The 16,252-nt window shown below is 43.7% G+C and overlaps 1 protein-coding gene across 1 annotated transcript in view; it reads right to left on the bottom strand.

Annotated features, from left to right (window-relative positions):
- The window catches only part of pcsk9 (proprotein convertase subtilisin/kexin type 9), a 31,725-nt gene extending 20,637 nt beyond the window's left edge, over positions 1-11,088 (bottom strand). Inside the window, exons 1-6 of the mRNA XM_080195360.1 lie at positions 10,793-11,088; positions 8,426-8,617; positions 7,360-7,483; positions 6,808-6,941; positions 4,312-4,453; positions 152-348 (exon numbers count right to left, since the gene is read on the bottom strand). Of these exons, the coding sequence (XP_080051486.1) occupies positions 152-348; positions 4,312-4,453; positions 6,808-6,941; positions 7,360-7,483; positions 8,426-8,617; positions 10,793-10,969 (966 nt within the window). The 5' untranslated portion in view covers positions 10,970-11,088. The remainder of the gene's footprint in view (positions 1-151; positions 349-4,311; positions 4,454-6,807; positions 6,942-7,359; positions 7,484-8,425; positions 8,618-10,792) is intronic.
- Positions 11,089-16,252: the final 5,164 nt, after the last annotated feature.

Raw genomic sequence — 16,252 nt, 5'->3', positions numbered from 1 at the left:
CCTTATCTACAATGAGTCAAATCCAAATCAGTCTGAACTGACTTACTATGCATTGTTTGAGTCATCCCCTCTTCTGAACCTCACCCCAAATGTTTCTTGGCATCCCCACTAGTACGTCAGTGCAGGTTGTGAATTGGAATGACAAATGTACCTCTGGTTCTGAAGCAGGTGAATAGAGGCAGGCATCATCCTTGTAGTTACCAGCTGCTGCAACTAATGCCACACCTGTTTGTGTCAGCAGTCTGCACGCTGTGTTCAAAATGTGACTAAAGCCCCCTACAAAGGGCAGCAGCACAATCAAGGGTTGGTAGGGCTGCAGAATTAGAGTTTTCCTGATGAACTCCAAACCTGAATAACAGAGGAACAGAAACCATGTCTGTTAGCATCTCCCATACTTCTCTTTCTGCCCTAACATCTCACCTGTTTGTATCATAATCTTTATTCTTTTGTCTTTGGGACTGCTCTCTCTTAAAAGGAAGGACCCATACTAATATTTAAACAAACATAAATGTATCACTTCCCCTTTCAGTCTGACATATTTGTTGCTAACCATTTTAGATGAAATTTAGGATGTTGCCTGGTATGGAGGGGAGGTCCTATGAGGAGAGACTTGAGGGATTTGAGGCTGTTTTCGTTAGAAAGGCGGCGGCTACGAGGGGACCTTATTGAAACATATAAGATGATTAGAGGTTTAGATAGGGTGGACAGTGATAGCCTTTTTCCTCGGATGGAGAAAGCTAGCACGAGGGGGCATGGCTTTAAATTAAGGGGGGGTAGTTATAGGACGGATGTCAGGGGTAGGTTCTTTACCCAGAGGGTGGTGAGGGATTGGAATGCCCTGCCTGCTGCAGTTGTAAATGTGCCTAGTTTGGGGGTGTTTAAGAGATCCGTGGATAGGTTTATGGATGGAAAGGGTTTGGTTTAGGTTAGAGGGTCATTGTTTTTTAACTGGTCGGCGCAACATCGTGGGCCGAAGGGCCTGTTCTGCGCTGTAATGTTCTATAAGTTATTTTTAAAGATGCAGGGCGGTCCATAACAAAAGGCGATCAAACATTGTAGAGGGGGCTGATGTGAAAATGTAAAAAAATGACATTCAGAACAATGAGTAGCCACATGTTCAGTTTTAGGCTTCAGGCAAGTTATTTACGATATCTGATCATATAATTTACTTAAACATAAGGGATGCACACTTCTGACACTTTTAACACGTATGCAATGTGTTATGACGATGAAGCAAAACCTTGGAATTGTACATGGAAAAAGGACCCGAGTTGTATATTTTTCAAAATGGACTTGGATGTGGATGATGGCTGTGAACGTGCAACTAGTCACTGATAGGAATGGCTGCAAGGGTTCTCTGAGGAAAAGTGGAACACCTCCATGTTTCCAGACAATCCAAAGATTGTCTTTACCAAAGATGGTAATCAAAGAAATACAAGTATCCTGGCTATAATGGCTCAGAAGGGCTAGTACATTCCGTTCCTCTTGAAATAACATCTGAGGATTAAAAACCTGCTCCCTACCAGCTTACTGGGCTGGGCTGTGTGTGCGCGCGCTGAGAAACAGCAGCTGAAAGTATGTCATACTGAAAAGGATACAGTAACCGAGGCAGGGCCCCTATCAAATAGCTAGTTTTGCAGGACTGTCTAAAACTCTAACTCTAAAAAAATTGATAAGCCAGCAGATGGATCGTGGCTGGAAAGAACTGGAATCTCTACCAAACCACGGCTCACTTGAACTGAAGAATCAAGTATGCACCAGTACAAACCAACAATACTGAAAAGAATCATATCAATCACAACTTTCGTCAAGCATTTTTCTGTATAATTTTTTAAAATATATATTTACTTACTATTGGATGTGATTTTTATGGATAATCCACATGAATATAGTTGCGTCTGCACTTATCTTTTTAATAATCTTACTCTATCTCAACTCAAGAAAGAGTGACTAAACTGGCTCTTTTTCAAACATAGCTATTGGATCTGGAAAGGTATCCAAGGGAAAGGGAACCTTTGTTAGATTAAATGTTTTTTGCTACTGGCAGAGGGTGGGTTGAATAAAGATACACAGCCGGATATCCTGGTTTGATATAATTTGGGGATATCCCAACAGGTAGCCCAAAATTGGCTGGTGGTGGGATCTTCCAGTCCCGCCACTGTCAGTGGGGTTTCCCGATGTTCATACCCTCTGCTGCCAGGGAACATGTGGCGGGGGAGGGGGGGGGCTGTTGTTGGCAGGACTGAAAATCCTGATTGTGTTTTTTATAAAATCACCAAAATCTTTGCATTCTAATGTATGCTCTCATGTAATGCAAAAGTCCACTTTTTTTTAAAAAAAAGAACTAATCCTAAAAATACCTGCACCACAGTGAAAATAATTCTGCAAAATCCCTCCCAAATTATAAACATATGACAACTCGCTGCCACTCCAAGTCATTATGGCAGTTTGGTCCACACTAAATTAGGTTACAAAAAAAAATACATCTAGCCAAGGCTTCCTTGGTCAACAAGAAAAATCATATTAATTATTTGTACCAAGCCTCAAGGCCACAATTTTAATAGCTCGAGATATTTAATAATTCAGTTTTCACTTGTCTCCTCATTTCAATGTTCTGATCCTCGGTTGTCTTTTAAGATTATTCTCATTTAGACTCCACTTATCGATACCCTGTGTGTTTTTTTGTTTGATATAGTTATAGTTTTCCATCTTTCTCTTGAACTTCCCCATTCTGTGCACCGCATCCCATCTAAGTTGGTGAGCATGCAAGCTATCCCTAGAACTGTGCAGTAGATGGACAATAAAAAAAAACACGTGTAAGTTAGTTTAACGTCTGTTGTAGGTAAAATGTTAGAATCCGTCATCAAGGAGGAAATAGCGAGGCATCTTGAGGGGAACTGCTTATTAGAGCAGACGCAGCACGGTTTCCTTAAAGGGAAGTCGTGTCTGACAAATTTACTGGAGTTCTATGAGGATGTGTCTAGGGCGGTGGATAGAGGAGAGCCGGTGGATGTGGTCTTTCTTGATTTTCAGAAGGCGTTTGACAAGGTACCTCACAAGAGGTTATTGCAGAAGGTAAGGGGGCATGGAGTTGGGGGTAGGGTGTTAGCGTGGATAGAGGATTGGTTATCAACTAGGAGGCAGAGAGTGGGGGTCAATGGGTAATATTCGGATTGGTGACTAGTGGAGTGCCCCAGGGGTCGGTGCTGGGGCCTCAGCTATTTACCATTTATATAGATGATCTGGAGGAGGGAACCGAGTGTAGGGTGTTGAAATTTGCTGATGACACCAAAATTGGTGGAAAGGCAAATTGTGCGGAGGGTGGGGAGGGTCTACAGAAGGATCTAGATAGGCTGGGCGAATGGGCCAGGAAATGGCAAATGGAATTTAATGTTGGCAAGTGCGAGGTGGTCCACTTTGGTAGGAATAATGGTAGGAAGGATTATTACTTACGTGGCGAAAAACTGCAGCAGGCGACGGTGCAGAGGGACCTCGGGGTCCTTGTGCATGAGTCGCAAAAACCCAGCTTGCAGGTGCAGCAGGTGGTCAGGAAGGCGAATGGGATGCTGGCCTTCATCGCGAGGGGGATTGAATATAAAAGTAGGGAGGTCTTGCTGCGGCTGTATAAGGCATTGGTGAGGCCGCAGCTGGAGTACTGTGTGCAGTTTTGGGCGCTGTACTTACGCAAGGATATTTTAGCCTTGGAGGGAGTGCAGAGGAGGTTTACTAGGCTGATGCCAGAGTTGAGGGGGTTGAGCTATGAGGAGAGGCTGAATAGATTAGGCTTGTACTCGTTAGAGTTTAGAAGAATGAGGGGAGATCTCATTGAGACGTATAAGATGATGAATGGGATGGATAGGATAGAGGTGGAGAGACTCTTCCCGCTCAGAAAGGATAGTAGGACTAGGGGGCATAGCCTCAAGATAAAGTGGGGGGCGGTTTAGAACAGAGATGAGGAGGAACTTCTTCACTCAAAGGGTGGTGAATCTCTGGAATTCTCTGCCCGTTGAAGTGGTGGAGGCTACCTCGCTAAATATTTTTAAGATGCGGGTTGATGGGTTTTTGATGAGAGAGGTGATTAAGGGTTATGGGGAGAGGGCGGGAATGTGGAACTGAGCCACGACAGATCAGCCATGATCTTATTGAATGGCGGGGCAGGCTCGAAGGGCTAGTTGGCCTACTCCTGCTCCTATTTCTTATGTTCTTATGTAAAGGACCTGTGTGGCTCACCCTGTTTTTGTCCTAACACCACTACCCACCTCCTCAAAAGCTAGCAATTCAACCTGGTTCAAGATTAAAGATGTCACTCACCAGCCAGTGCTCCACTTACAGTGCCCCTGCCCTGACAGTTGAGAATTTTCACACTGCGGACATTTGCTCCTTTTGCTACCCCAGAGTCACGCCCATTCACTATTCCTGCAATGTGGGTTCCATGACTGTCACACTTATTAGCCTAGAGGGGACCAACCGCAAAACAATTTGCATGTTAGAAAAGATCGTCAGTAAGCACTGCGTGGCACACTTTCTCACAGCTCCATTCTCTCAATTATTTGTTACAATTAACGTCCAGATCTCAGTAATTGAACGTTTTCTTGGTTTTTCACTTCTGTCTCTCTACAGCATGAAATAGTGCCAAATATATTATGCAAAAATTAATTTTGTCTCTAGGAAGAAGTCTACACACACACACACACACACACACCAATAATGATGGTTCTGGCAGTGTGTCTGAAACAGGATATTGAAGGTTATCAGACTTCTCCATATCACAGACTGGCTTTTCTCTGGACTCTAAACTATCTAATAGCCAGATATCCAAATAATTCTAGAAGCTAATCTATCAATGAGATATATAAAAGAAACATTCAATGGCAATCACATAATTGAGCATTTCCAAGTCACATATCAATTGGGTCCGCAGTCTCCAGAGTTTAGAAGAACACCATGTGATCTCACTTTAGATTGTGAAGTTGATTAACAGTGTAGACACAGAGCTTGTTTCCCCTGGCTGGGATAGCTAGAACAAAGGCACAGCCTGGGGCTAAGGAGCTGATCATTAAGGAGTGAGATGAGGAGAAATTTCTTCACTCAAAATGTTGTGAATCTTTAGAATTCTCTACCCTGGAAGTTATGATTGCTCCATTGCTGATTGGAGAGGCCGTTTCTCAGGGAATCAAGGAATATGAGGAGCGGGTGGGAAAGTGGAGTTGAAGCCAAAGTTCACCCATGAGCATATAGAATGATGAAGCATGCTAGATGGGCTGTATAGTCATACAGTCATAGAGATTTATAGCATGGAAACAGGCCCTTCGGCCCATCTTGTCCATACCACCTTTTTGTTTAAAACCCCTAGGTTAATCACAATTGCTCACATTTGGCCCATATCCCTCTATACCCATCTTACCCATGTAACTGTTTAAACGCTTTTTAAAAGACAAAATTGTATCCGTCACTACTACTACCTCTGGCAGTTTGTTCCAGACACTCATCACCCTCTGAAAAAAAATTGTCCCTCTGGACACCTTTATATCTCTCACCTTAAACCTGTGCCCTCTAGTTTTAGACTCCCCTACCTTTGGGAAATGATATTTCTAGCTGATTTATGCCCCTCATTATTTTATAGACCTCTATAAGGTCACCCCTCAGCCTTCTACACTCCAGAGAAAATGTCCCAGTCTATCCAGCTTCTTCTTTATAACTCAAACTATCAAGTCCCGGTAGCATCCTAGTAAATCTTTTCTGCACTCTTTCAAGTTTAATAATATCATTTCTATAATAGGGTGATCAGAACTGTACACAGTATTCCAAGTGTGGCTTTACCAATGTCTTGTACAATTTGAACAAGATGTCCTGTATTCAATATTCTGACCAATGAAACCAAGCATGCCAAATGCCTTCATCACCACTCTGTCCACTTGTGACTCCACTTTCAAGGAGCTATGAACTGTACCCCTAGATCTCTTCGTTCTGTAACTCTTCCCAATGCCCAACCATTAACTGAGTAAGTCCTGCCCTGGTCCAATCTACCAAAATGCATCACCTTGCATTTATCTAAATTAATCTCCATCTGCCATTGGCGCATCCACTTTCCCAATTGATCAAGATCCCGTTGGAATCAGAGATAATCTTCTTCACTGTCCACTATGCCACCAATATTGGTGTCATCTGCAAACTTAGTATACATACTATATTCCTTATGCTCATGACTTGTACATATATTAACTATTAGGTCAGTGTTCTGGAGCTCCCCTATGCAGCGGAGCTGTTGAATATTTGTACCACATGGACTGCAGCCACTCGAGAAGGCAGTTAGAAGTGCACAATAAATGGTGGCTTTGATGGCAAGGCCATATCCCAAGAATGAATTATTAAAACGCTAGAATCTTCAAGGTGATGCATTTTTGAGAGCTTGCTCTGTAAACACTGCAATATTATTGAATCATAGACATCTTCTTAAGCACCTCACTATTTATTCCCTCTATTATCAATCTTATAACATGAGTGACTTCTGGACCAAAGGGAGTCAAATGTCAAAGCAATATGATCCAAATGTGATTTCCCCTAAGTCTTCACTCCAAAATCCTGACCCAACTAACATCAATAAATTAAATATAAAAACAAAATGTTATGGATGTTGGAAATCTAAAATAAAAACAGGAAACGCTGGAAAATGTCAGCAGGTCTGGTAGTTTGAGGAAAGAGAACTAGAGTTAATATTGAGTGCATATGACGCTGTTTCTAGATAAATTAATACGTCTGCAAGTGGAAATTTCCAAGCTATTTCTGAGTCAGTGACAGTTGAATTACCTGACGGTAAAATCGAGTGCCATCTTCCTCTGGGACATTCTCAAACTCCGTAACTAGGACTTTCCCTTCAATCTCTCGATGGTTTCTCTGCACACTAGTGTCAAGCAAATAAACTTCCACCAGATCACCATTATCTAACAAAAAATTAGAAAAATAACATATTGGATATGTTGTTTATGTTCCAATCAATTACAATTTAGCAGATGAAGAGTGCAAAAAAAATGTTTTCTCATTAAGAAGTGAAATTAGTTTTGATTTCCACAAATTGCCACCACAGTATCATACACAGAAGCCAGATAGGTGGGAGAAGTGATGTTGCAGATAGGTGGGAGAAGCATGTTGCAGTATAGGCTGTTCTGAAATTACAGTAAATTTACATTGTTAGGACAGAGTGGAGGGATCCTAACCCTGCATTTAATGTTGATACTAAACTCAAAAGTGAAAATTGACACCTTAGTAGTCCAAATCAAACAGTAAGCAATAAAACATGCAAATAATTTTTAATCTAATTATTGAAACTGGTTTGAATGCCAAGGTGCAAAAGGAACTTACTTGGAGGGTTATATTGTTCCACTCTCTGACCTGATGGAGCAATCCGATTTAGGTTCCAGGGAATAGTCTGAGCAAACAAGGATGAGTCCTCTTCAATATATTCAACATGAGGTAGTCTCAGAGCCTATGCAAAAATTTCACAAAGTACGCTTATAGACATGTTTGCTACACAGAGGTTATTTACATAAAAATAAAAGACTTGCATCTATACAGCACCTTTCATGGACATCGGATATCCCAGAGCACTTTACAGCTCTTTTGAAATGTAGACACTATTGTAATGTTGGAAATGCAGTAAGCAACCTGTGCAAAACAAACAATGATGTGATAATGGCCAGTTGCCATTGATTGAGGGAGAACGATGGGTCAGGACATCAGGGATAATCTCCCTGCTCTTCTTCAGGATAGACTTTTGTACATTTGCCCATCAGGGCAAATGGGGCCTTGATTTACTCTGACAGAGCAGCATTCCCTCAGTACTGCACTGGAGCATCAGCCTTGACTTTCATGCTCCCTTGAGCAGGACTTGAAATAAAAATCTCCCAATTCAAGGTAAGAAGTCCAACAGATTTATTTGGAATCACGAGTGTTCAGAGCCCTGATGAAGGAGCAGCTCTGTTGACTTTAACCTGGTGTTGACAGATTTCTTACTGTGCCCATTCCAGACCAACGCCAGCATCTCCACATCATCCCGACTCAAAGGTGGGAGCGCCATCAACTAAGCCATGGCTGACACCTAAAAAAAATTTATATAGTGCCTTTCACAGCCTCAGGACAGTCCCAGATTGCTTCACAATCAATGAAGGCCAGTAAGTCAGGCTTTGAAAAAGCTTTTCTTCATCTTTTTTCTTCACCTACCAGATGGACTAGCCCAGGTACTCCAAGCAGTTTTAAAGTGGACTGCCCTCTTTCAAGACTAAACATTAGCAACTGACACATATTGATAGATAAAGCTTGGTTCCATTGCTTTCTCAGTTATACATTTACATTGAACACATTGCGTTCTCTCTGTCTCACATTTAACAACCTCACTCCATCTCACATTTAACACAAGACTGGTTCTTACCATGTCTAACAGATCGCTGCTCATTTTGATGACAAAGCCCCTGAAAACCTCATGGAAAACAAGAACAACTTCTGTCATATAGCCAAGCTTGGCTGCTTTAGTGCGGAGTCTGTGCTTGGTGTACTCAGTCTGGGATTTGTGAGCGTTTCGTTTCATCACCACTATGTACTGACCAGGCAACCTCCAAGCATCCTGGAAATACATTAAGAAAGATGTGCAGTTTAGTCAAAATGAGATACAGTTTTTAAGCTGAATTGTAAATCATAACATTGATCAACCGGTCACATTCAGTCATCACTTAGTTCGCAGCTAGGATGCTTTCTCTAATTCATCAAACTGGCTTCTAATAATGCTCAGTTAATTGAATCTTGATTGCAAGAAACTAGAAAGGTTGTGAATGTAGCCCAATGCATCATGCAAACCAGCCTCCCATCCATTCGCAGAAGAGCAGCCAGCATAATTAAGGTCCCCATGCACCCCAGACATTCTCTTTTCCACCTTCTTCTGTTGGGAAAAAGATACAAAAATCTGAGGTCATGTACCAACTGATCCAAGACCAGCTTCTTCCCTGCTGTCAAACTTCTGAATGGACCTACCTTGCGTTAAGTTGATCTTTCTCTACATCCTAGCTATGTCTGTAATACTACATTCTGCGCTCTCATTTCCTTCTCTATGAACAGTATGCTTTGTCTGTATTGCATGCAAGAAACAATACTTTTCACAGTATACTAATCATGTATCAATAATAAATCAAAATCAAATTAACTTCACTGTAGCAAGTGGGATTTTACTTCTCCAGGGATTCATTTTATTACTGAGAGGAAGTTGTATCCTCTTACAAAACCGGTAGCAAATTTAATATCGTAGCATAACTGCAAGACAACTCACTGGAACCTGACCAAACAAAAATTAGCACTGAGCCACACAAGGAAATATAACATGAAGTTACCAAAAACTTTGTCAAAGAGGTAGGCTTCTTCTGGTTCTCGCTCCATGTCTCAGAATCTTGAAGAGGTGATGGAAGCAGGGAGATGGAGAAGTTTTGGGAGGGAATTGGAGAGCTTAAGGTCCAGGTACCGAAGGGCTAGATGGCCTACTCCTGCTCCTATTTCTTATGTTCTTATGTAACATCTAAGGTGAGGTGATAAAAATCAGGGCACACAATAGCTCTTGGTTAGACAAAGACAGAGGTCCACTGGGTTGTAGGCAATACTCCCTTTAAAATTTGGTTGCTGTGTATGGTCCCTTTGATTTTATTTTGCTTAGCCATGGAATTGTATTATTTATCCCAATGCCCGCACAACCTTGTTCTATCATCCTTTTAGTCACTTAATCATTCCTGCCCTTCCTTCATCCACTAGACCTTCCTCTTTTTCATTTCAGACGTCCTCCTTTCCCTTGGTGTGTACCAACTTAAAAGCTGTTCATTGTCAAGTCCTGAACTCTACTCTCGCTGCCCTGAAAATTTCCAGCACAATCTCTATTTTAGATTTCCAGCATCCACAATGTTTTGCATTTATCAGCAGGGATCGGGAATTTGAATCAGAGGTACAAACCCCTGCGGTGGAATTGGTTGGGGAGGAAGGGGGCGGGGGCGCTGAATCGTGCCCCTGTGAGCTAAACTCAAATCTCGGATTCAGCATAAAACACAGCAGGAAATTCTGCATAGCTCATACAGAAATGCATATTTCCCCATACATATTTTGTAAACATCTTCTGCAATTAATCCATTACAACGATAATGCAGACGTTTTTATTTTAAAAATGGCAGGAATTATATGCACCAAAATTGCCAGGGTGTAAGTGGTGCCACACTAATACAAGGATTTATTTCTAAATGAGACAGTAAGCAGGATGCGGGGGGATTCAACCCTCCTGTAATCAACCTCTATCACCCCTAAGATCTACCAGAGTGCTGGGCATTTCTCTAATATTTTTTACAAACACACATTGACCGTATTTTTTTGTTGTGTATGTTATGGTACAGCACACCCATTTGCTCTGTCAAGTCTAGATGACCTCAGGGCGCAACTTGCTCTGGAATCCTCACAACATTCAGCTCGAAATAAGATATTATCTCTTTCAAATAAGAACCCATCACAACAAAACAAAAGGGACATAACGTTCCTTTTCTAGCGTGGCTGCTTGCATTCTTTAAAATGCTAAAGTTTACACAATGAGCAATGAACAATGAACAAAACAAAGACAGTTTGCAATTCCAACCATATGAATAGAAATGGTCGTATTTACAAAACAAATAAAACTCAATCATCTTACAAAGGTCCAAGGGGACAGGTTACTCAGTGGAATGAACTAAAAAACAACTTCCATGCTGAAAGATGCATTTTCTTAAAGGTAGTTGCTTACGATATTGGAGTGGTGGAAGAGAGAAGGCTTCTGGCTCCATGTCTCAGAATCTTGAAGGGGCTTCTCCTCATTGAAGCTTTTGGACAGATCGATCTTCTCTGCTCTTTCCAGCTCTAATGTGAAGGATAGAAAACAGGAGAGGATCAGTAACTTCGCCCAGAATGTGAGATCACCCATTGTGTATGGTGCTGGTGGAGACAGAGCTTCAGTGAGGGTGAGGAGCCCGGAATCTCTCCCTTTTCCCCCGGCGCTCTCTTAGTGCCGGTGACTCCTCCAGTGAACGGAGCAGAAACACTTCTCAGTTACTGGCTTTCTGGCACATGTGGCTCTTTTTAAATACCTGTTCAGACAGGTGTGTGGTTACCGCCCTGACATCACGAGGGTCCCTGGTCTGAGGATCACGCCACTGATTTCACATCGGACCATCCATTCATATTAATCGTTAGCCGTCTGGGGAAAGCCCACAACGATCAAATTACAAGCCAAAAGTTAAGAAAGACAGCCCCTTTCCAATCAATGCTCAACCCAAACTCTTCCAACGGCAAGGAAACCTTTTGTCACGGTGTATGAACAAAAAAAAATCCCAAGTACAGATTGTGCATCACCCTGCTGCCCAAGGTTCCCACAAGCAATGTTATAATTATTGCATTAAGTGAACGCCCGGTTATTCAACTGAAACGTTATTCCACACTGTGTATTTAGAGGGAATATATTTGTATGAATTTAACATTCCTAAAGTGAGATTTGTCAGTGCTTTGGGATAGATTTTCTTTGTAACATCCCTGTTAGGGTGAACTCCCTCCAGCTAAATTCTAGTCTGGGGAAGCTTTTTGCTCTGACTCCGTTTGCAAGCACTCTTCCAAACTCACCAGGTTTTGGGGTTCCAGTCCCACTCTAATCAAGGCTGGCATGCCAGTGCTGTACTGAGGGAGTGCTGCACTGCTGAAGCTATCCTCTTTCAGATGAGACCAATCAAGCTCCATCTGCCTGTTCAGCTACATGTCCATTCCACCACATTGTTTCGAATGAGAGTTATCAACATCTCAAAAAAGCAGATGACCTGATTAGTATCACATTGGTGAGAGTGTAAAGTTTATTAGCCACAAGTAAGGCTTACATTAACATTGTAATGAAATGATTGTGAAATTCCCCTAGTCGCCACACTCTGGCGTCTGTTTGGGTCAATGCACCTAACCAGCACATCTTTCAGACTGTGCGAGGAAACTGGAGCACCCTGAGAAAACCCACGCAGACATGGGGAGAGTGTGCAGACTCCACACAGTCAGTGACCCAAGCCAGGAATCGAACCTGGAGCCCTGGTGTTGCGAGGCAGCAGTGCTAACCACTGTATTGTGTTTAACATTTCCTCCACATTATAACAATGACTACACTTCATTAAGGCCATGATCTTATTGAACATAAGAACATAAGAAATAGGAGCAGGAGTAGGCCATCCAGCCCTTCGAGCCTGCCCCGTCATTCAATAAGATCATGGCTGATCTGTCGTGTCTCAGTTCCACATTCCCGCCCTCTCCCCATAACCCTTAATCCCCTCGCTTATCAAAAACCCATCAACCCGCGTCTTAAAAATATTTAGCGAGGCAGCCTCCACCACTTCAACGGGCAGAGAATTCCAGAGATTCACCACCCTTTGAGTGAAGAAGTTCCTCCTCAACTCCGTTCTAAACTGCCCCCCCTTTATCTTGAGGCTGTGCCCCCTAGTCCTACTGTCCTTTCTGAGTGGGAAGAGCCTCTCCACCTCTATCCTATCCATCCCATTCATCATCTTATACGTCTCAATGAGATCTCCCCTCATTCTTCTAAACTCTAACGAGTACAAGCCTAGTTTATTCAGCCTCTCCTCATAGCTCAACCCCCTCAACTCTGGTATCAGCCTAGTAAACCTCCTCTGCACTCCCTCCAAGGCCAAAATATCCTTGCATAAGTGCGGCGCCCAAAACTGCACACAGTACTCCAGCTGCGGCCTCACCAATGCCCTATACAGCCGCAGCAAGACCTCCCTACTTTTATATTCAATCCTCCTCGCTATGAAGGCCAGCATCCCATTCGCCTTCCTGACCACCTGCTGCACCTGCAGGCTGGGTTTTTGCGACTCATGCACAAGGACCCCGAGGTCCCTCTGCACCGTCGCCTGCTGCAGTTTTTCGCCCTGTAAGTAATAGTCCTTCCTACCATTATTCCTACCAAAGTGGACCACCTCGCACTTGTGGGGCAGGCTCGAAGGTCTAGATGGCCTACTCCTGCTCCTATTTCTTATGTTCTTATAATACTTTGTTGGTGTATGGTGCTTTGAGATGTCTGCCAGTTGGGAAATGTGCTATGTAAATTTCTTTTACTGTCTCAAAACTGTTCCTTCACTTTCAATTTCCAACCAGCTATTACTGTAGCCTGGAGCCAGCAGTTTCTATTCTGCCGATTTCAATTGCCTTTTAAAAAGAGGAACTGAGTGTGTCATAACAGTCTTATTATAGAATACCTACAATGCAGAAGAAGGCCATTCAGCCCATCTAGTCTGCACCGATGCTTTGACAAAGTACCCAGTCCCTCTCCCCCACCCTATCCTGTTAATCCCATGTAATTAGCATGGCCAATCCACCTAACCTGCACATCTGTTGAGAAACAGAGGGAACTAGGATTGCAAATATGTAGTTCATTGAGAATGGCCTCACAGATAAACAGGGTGGTGAAGAAGGTATTTAGCACACTGGCCTTCATCAGTCAGGATAGTGAGTAGAGGAGGTGGGACATTATGGGCAGGATTTTACGGCCTCACTTGAGCAAGACCAGAAATTCCCACCTGAGGTCAATGGGAGTTTCCAGTGTCTGCCCGTCACCCTCTCCAATTCTGTGGGGGGACAGTAAAATTCCAATATATAGTATAGTTGTATAAGTCGTTCGTAAGGCTGCACTTGTGTAAAGTTTTGGCCACCCTGTTATAGGAAAGACTGGAAAGAGTGGAAAGAGTGCGAAAATTTACAAGGATGTTGCCAGGAATAGTGGGCCAGAGTTATAGGGTGCAGTTGGACAGGCTAAGACTTTATTTCTTGGAGTGTAGGAGGATGAGGGGTAATCTTATTGAGGTGTATACAATCATAAGGGGCAGAGATAGGATGAACACACACAGTCTTTTTCCCAGGGAAGGGGAATTGAAAACTAGAGAGTATAGGTTTAAGGTGAGGGGGGAAAGATTTAAAAGGGACCTGAGGGTTGTCCGAATATAGAATGAGCTGCCAGTGAAAGTGGCTGAGGCAGGCACAATGCAACATTTAAAAAACATTTGGACAAGTATATGGATGGGAAAGGATTAGAGGGATATGGGCCAAATGCAAGCAGTTGGGACTAGCAGGGAGGGCAGCAGGGTTAGCATGGACCAGTTGGGCTGAAGGGCCTGTTTCTGTGCTGTATTGCTCTATGACTCTATCTTTGGACTGTGGGAGGAAACTGGAGCACCTGAAGGAAACCCACGCAGACACAGGGAGAATATGGACATTTACAGTGCCAGGGTTCAATTATGACTTTGGATGACTGTGTGGAGTTTAGCCGTTCCCTGTAGGGCCTCCAGGGTGGCGATCTCTGGGCTGCTGCCAGTGCCCAGCAATAGCAGGGATAAGAATAATGAGATCCTGCAGCTGAATGCGTGGCTGAGGGATTGGTGCAGGACAGAGGGTTTTAGTTTTGTTGACCATTGGGAAGTCTTTGCAAAGGAAGGGCACTTGTATAAGAGGGATAGGGAACACTTAAATGGGAAGGGTACACATATTTTAGCTGGGAGGCTGGCTGGAGTGTTTAGGCAGCGTTTAAACTAATATGGAGGGGGGGTGGGGAGGAGAGAGACAGCTCAGGCACTGGGAGTGAGTTGGAGGTCAGGGTAAGTCTAGATGATAGGAAAATCCCCCAGGAGAAGGAGGATCCGAGAGGACCTGAGGGTCTTAGGTGAATCTGTTTTAATGCGAGGAGTGTGACAGGAAAGTCGGATGAACTTAGGGCCTTGACGTTCGCGAGGAATTTAGATGTGGTGACAGTGACAGAGACGTGGTTAAAGGAGGGGCAGGACTGGTAGCTAAATATTCCAGGGTATAAGTGTTTTAGGTGTGATAGGGGAGGGTTGAAAAGAGGAGGGGGAGTGGCACTCTTAGTTAGGGAGCAGATCACAGTGGTGCAGAGGGAGGATAACATGGGGGGGTTGGGAATTGAGTCTCTGTGGGTGGAGTTGAGGAATAGGAAGGGGGCCATTACTATGCTAGGAGTGTACTATAGGCCGCCCGATAGCCCGCGAGCAGTGGAAGAGGGTACATGTAGGGACATTTTGGATAAGTGTAGGAAGAACAGGGTTGTTGTAGTGGGAGATTTTAATCTCCCTGGGGTGGATTGGAAGGTGCCTAGAGCTGGGGGGTCTGATGGGGAGGGATTCGTAAGATGTGTATTGGAAGGATCTTTGCAACAGTATGTAGATAGCCCGACTAGAGAGGGGGTGATATTGGATTTAGTTCTGGGAAATGAGCTGGGTCAGGTGGTTGAGGTTGCGGTAGGTGAACATGTGGCTAATGGTGACCACAACTCCGTCTACTTTAGGATACGAATGGAAAAAGATGAGAGTAGTCCTAAGGGGAGGGTGCTAAATTGGGGGAAGGCTAGATACAGCCGGATTAGGCAGGAGCTTAGGGATGCAGACTGGGATAGGCTGTTGGAGGGCAAGACCACGTTAGGCATGTGGGAGTCTTTCAAGGGAAAACTGCAAAGAGTGCAGGAAAGGCATGTGCCGGTTAGGAGAAAGGATGGGAAAGGTAGGATTAGGGAACCGTGGATTACTAGAGATATAGAAGACCTGGTTAGGAAGAAACAAGAGGTGTATGTCAGGTCTAAGCAGCTGGGAACGGAGAGAGCGTTGGAAGAATACAGAGAGAGTAGGAGGGATCTCAAACGGGGAGTTAGGAGAGCAAAGAGGGGGCATGAGATGGCTTTGGCAGGTAGGGTTAAGGAGAATCCAAGGGCGTTCTACTCCCATTTTAAAAACAAAAGGGTGGCTAGGGGTAAAATCGGTCCTCTCAGGGACAGATGTGGGGAATTGTGCTTAGAGGCAGAGGGAATGGGAGAGATCCTGAATGAATACTTTGCGTCGGTATTCATGAAGGAGAGGGGCTTGATGTCTGGTATGGTCATTGAGGGAGCGGTAGACCAATTGAAAGATCTATCGATTATGAGGGAAGAAGTGTTAGGGCTTTTAGCTGGCATTAAAACCGATAAATCTCCGGGGCCCGATTGCATTTATCCCAGGCTGCTTGGGGAGGCGAGGGATGAGATTGCTGGGCCTCTGACGTGAATCTTTGTCTCTTCTTTGGACACAGGTGAGGTCCCAGAGGACTGGAGGATAGCGAACGTGGTACCATTGTTTAAAAAGGGTAGGAGGGATAGCCTGAGTAACTATAGGCCGGTGAGCTT

Source organism: Carcharhinus amblyrhynchos, chromosome 9, assembly GCF_965287045.1.
Source record: "Carcharhinus amblyrhynchos chromosome 9, sCarAmb.v2.hapA, whole genome shotgun sequence".
In the NCBI taxonomy this organism is placed as follows: Eukaryota; Metazoa; Chordata; class Chondrichthyes; order Carcharhiniformes; family Carcharhinidae; genus Carcharhinus; species Carcharhinus amblyrhynchos.
This window is presented reverse-complemented; position numbering and strand designations above follow the sequence as displayed.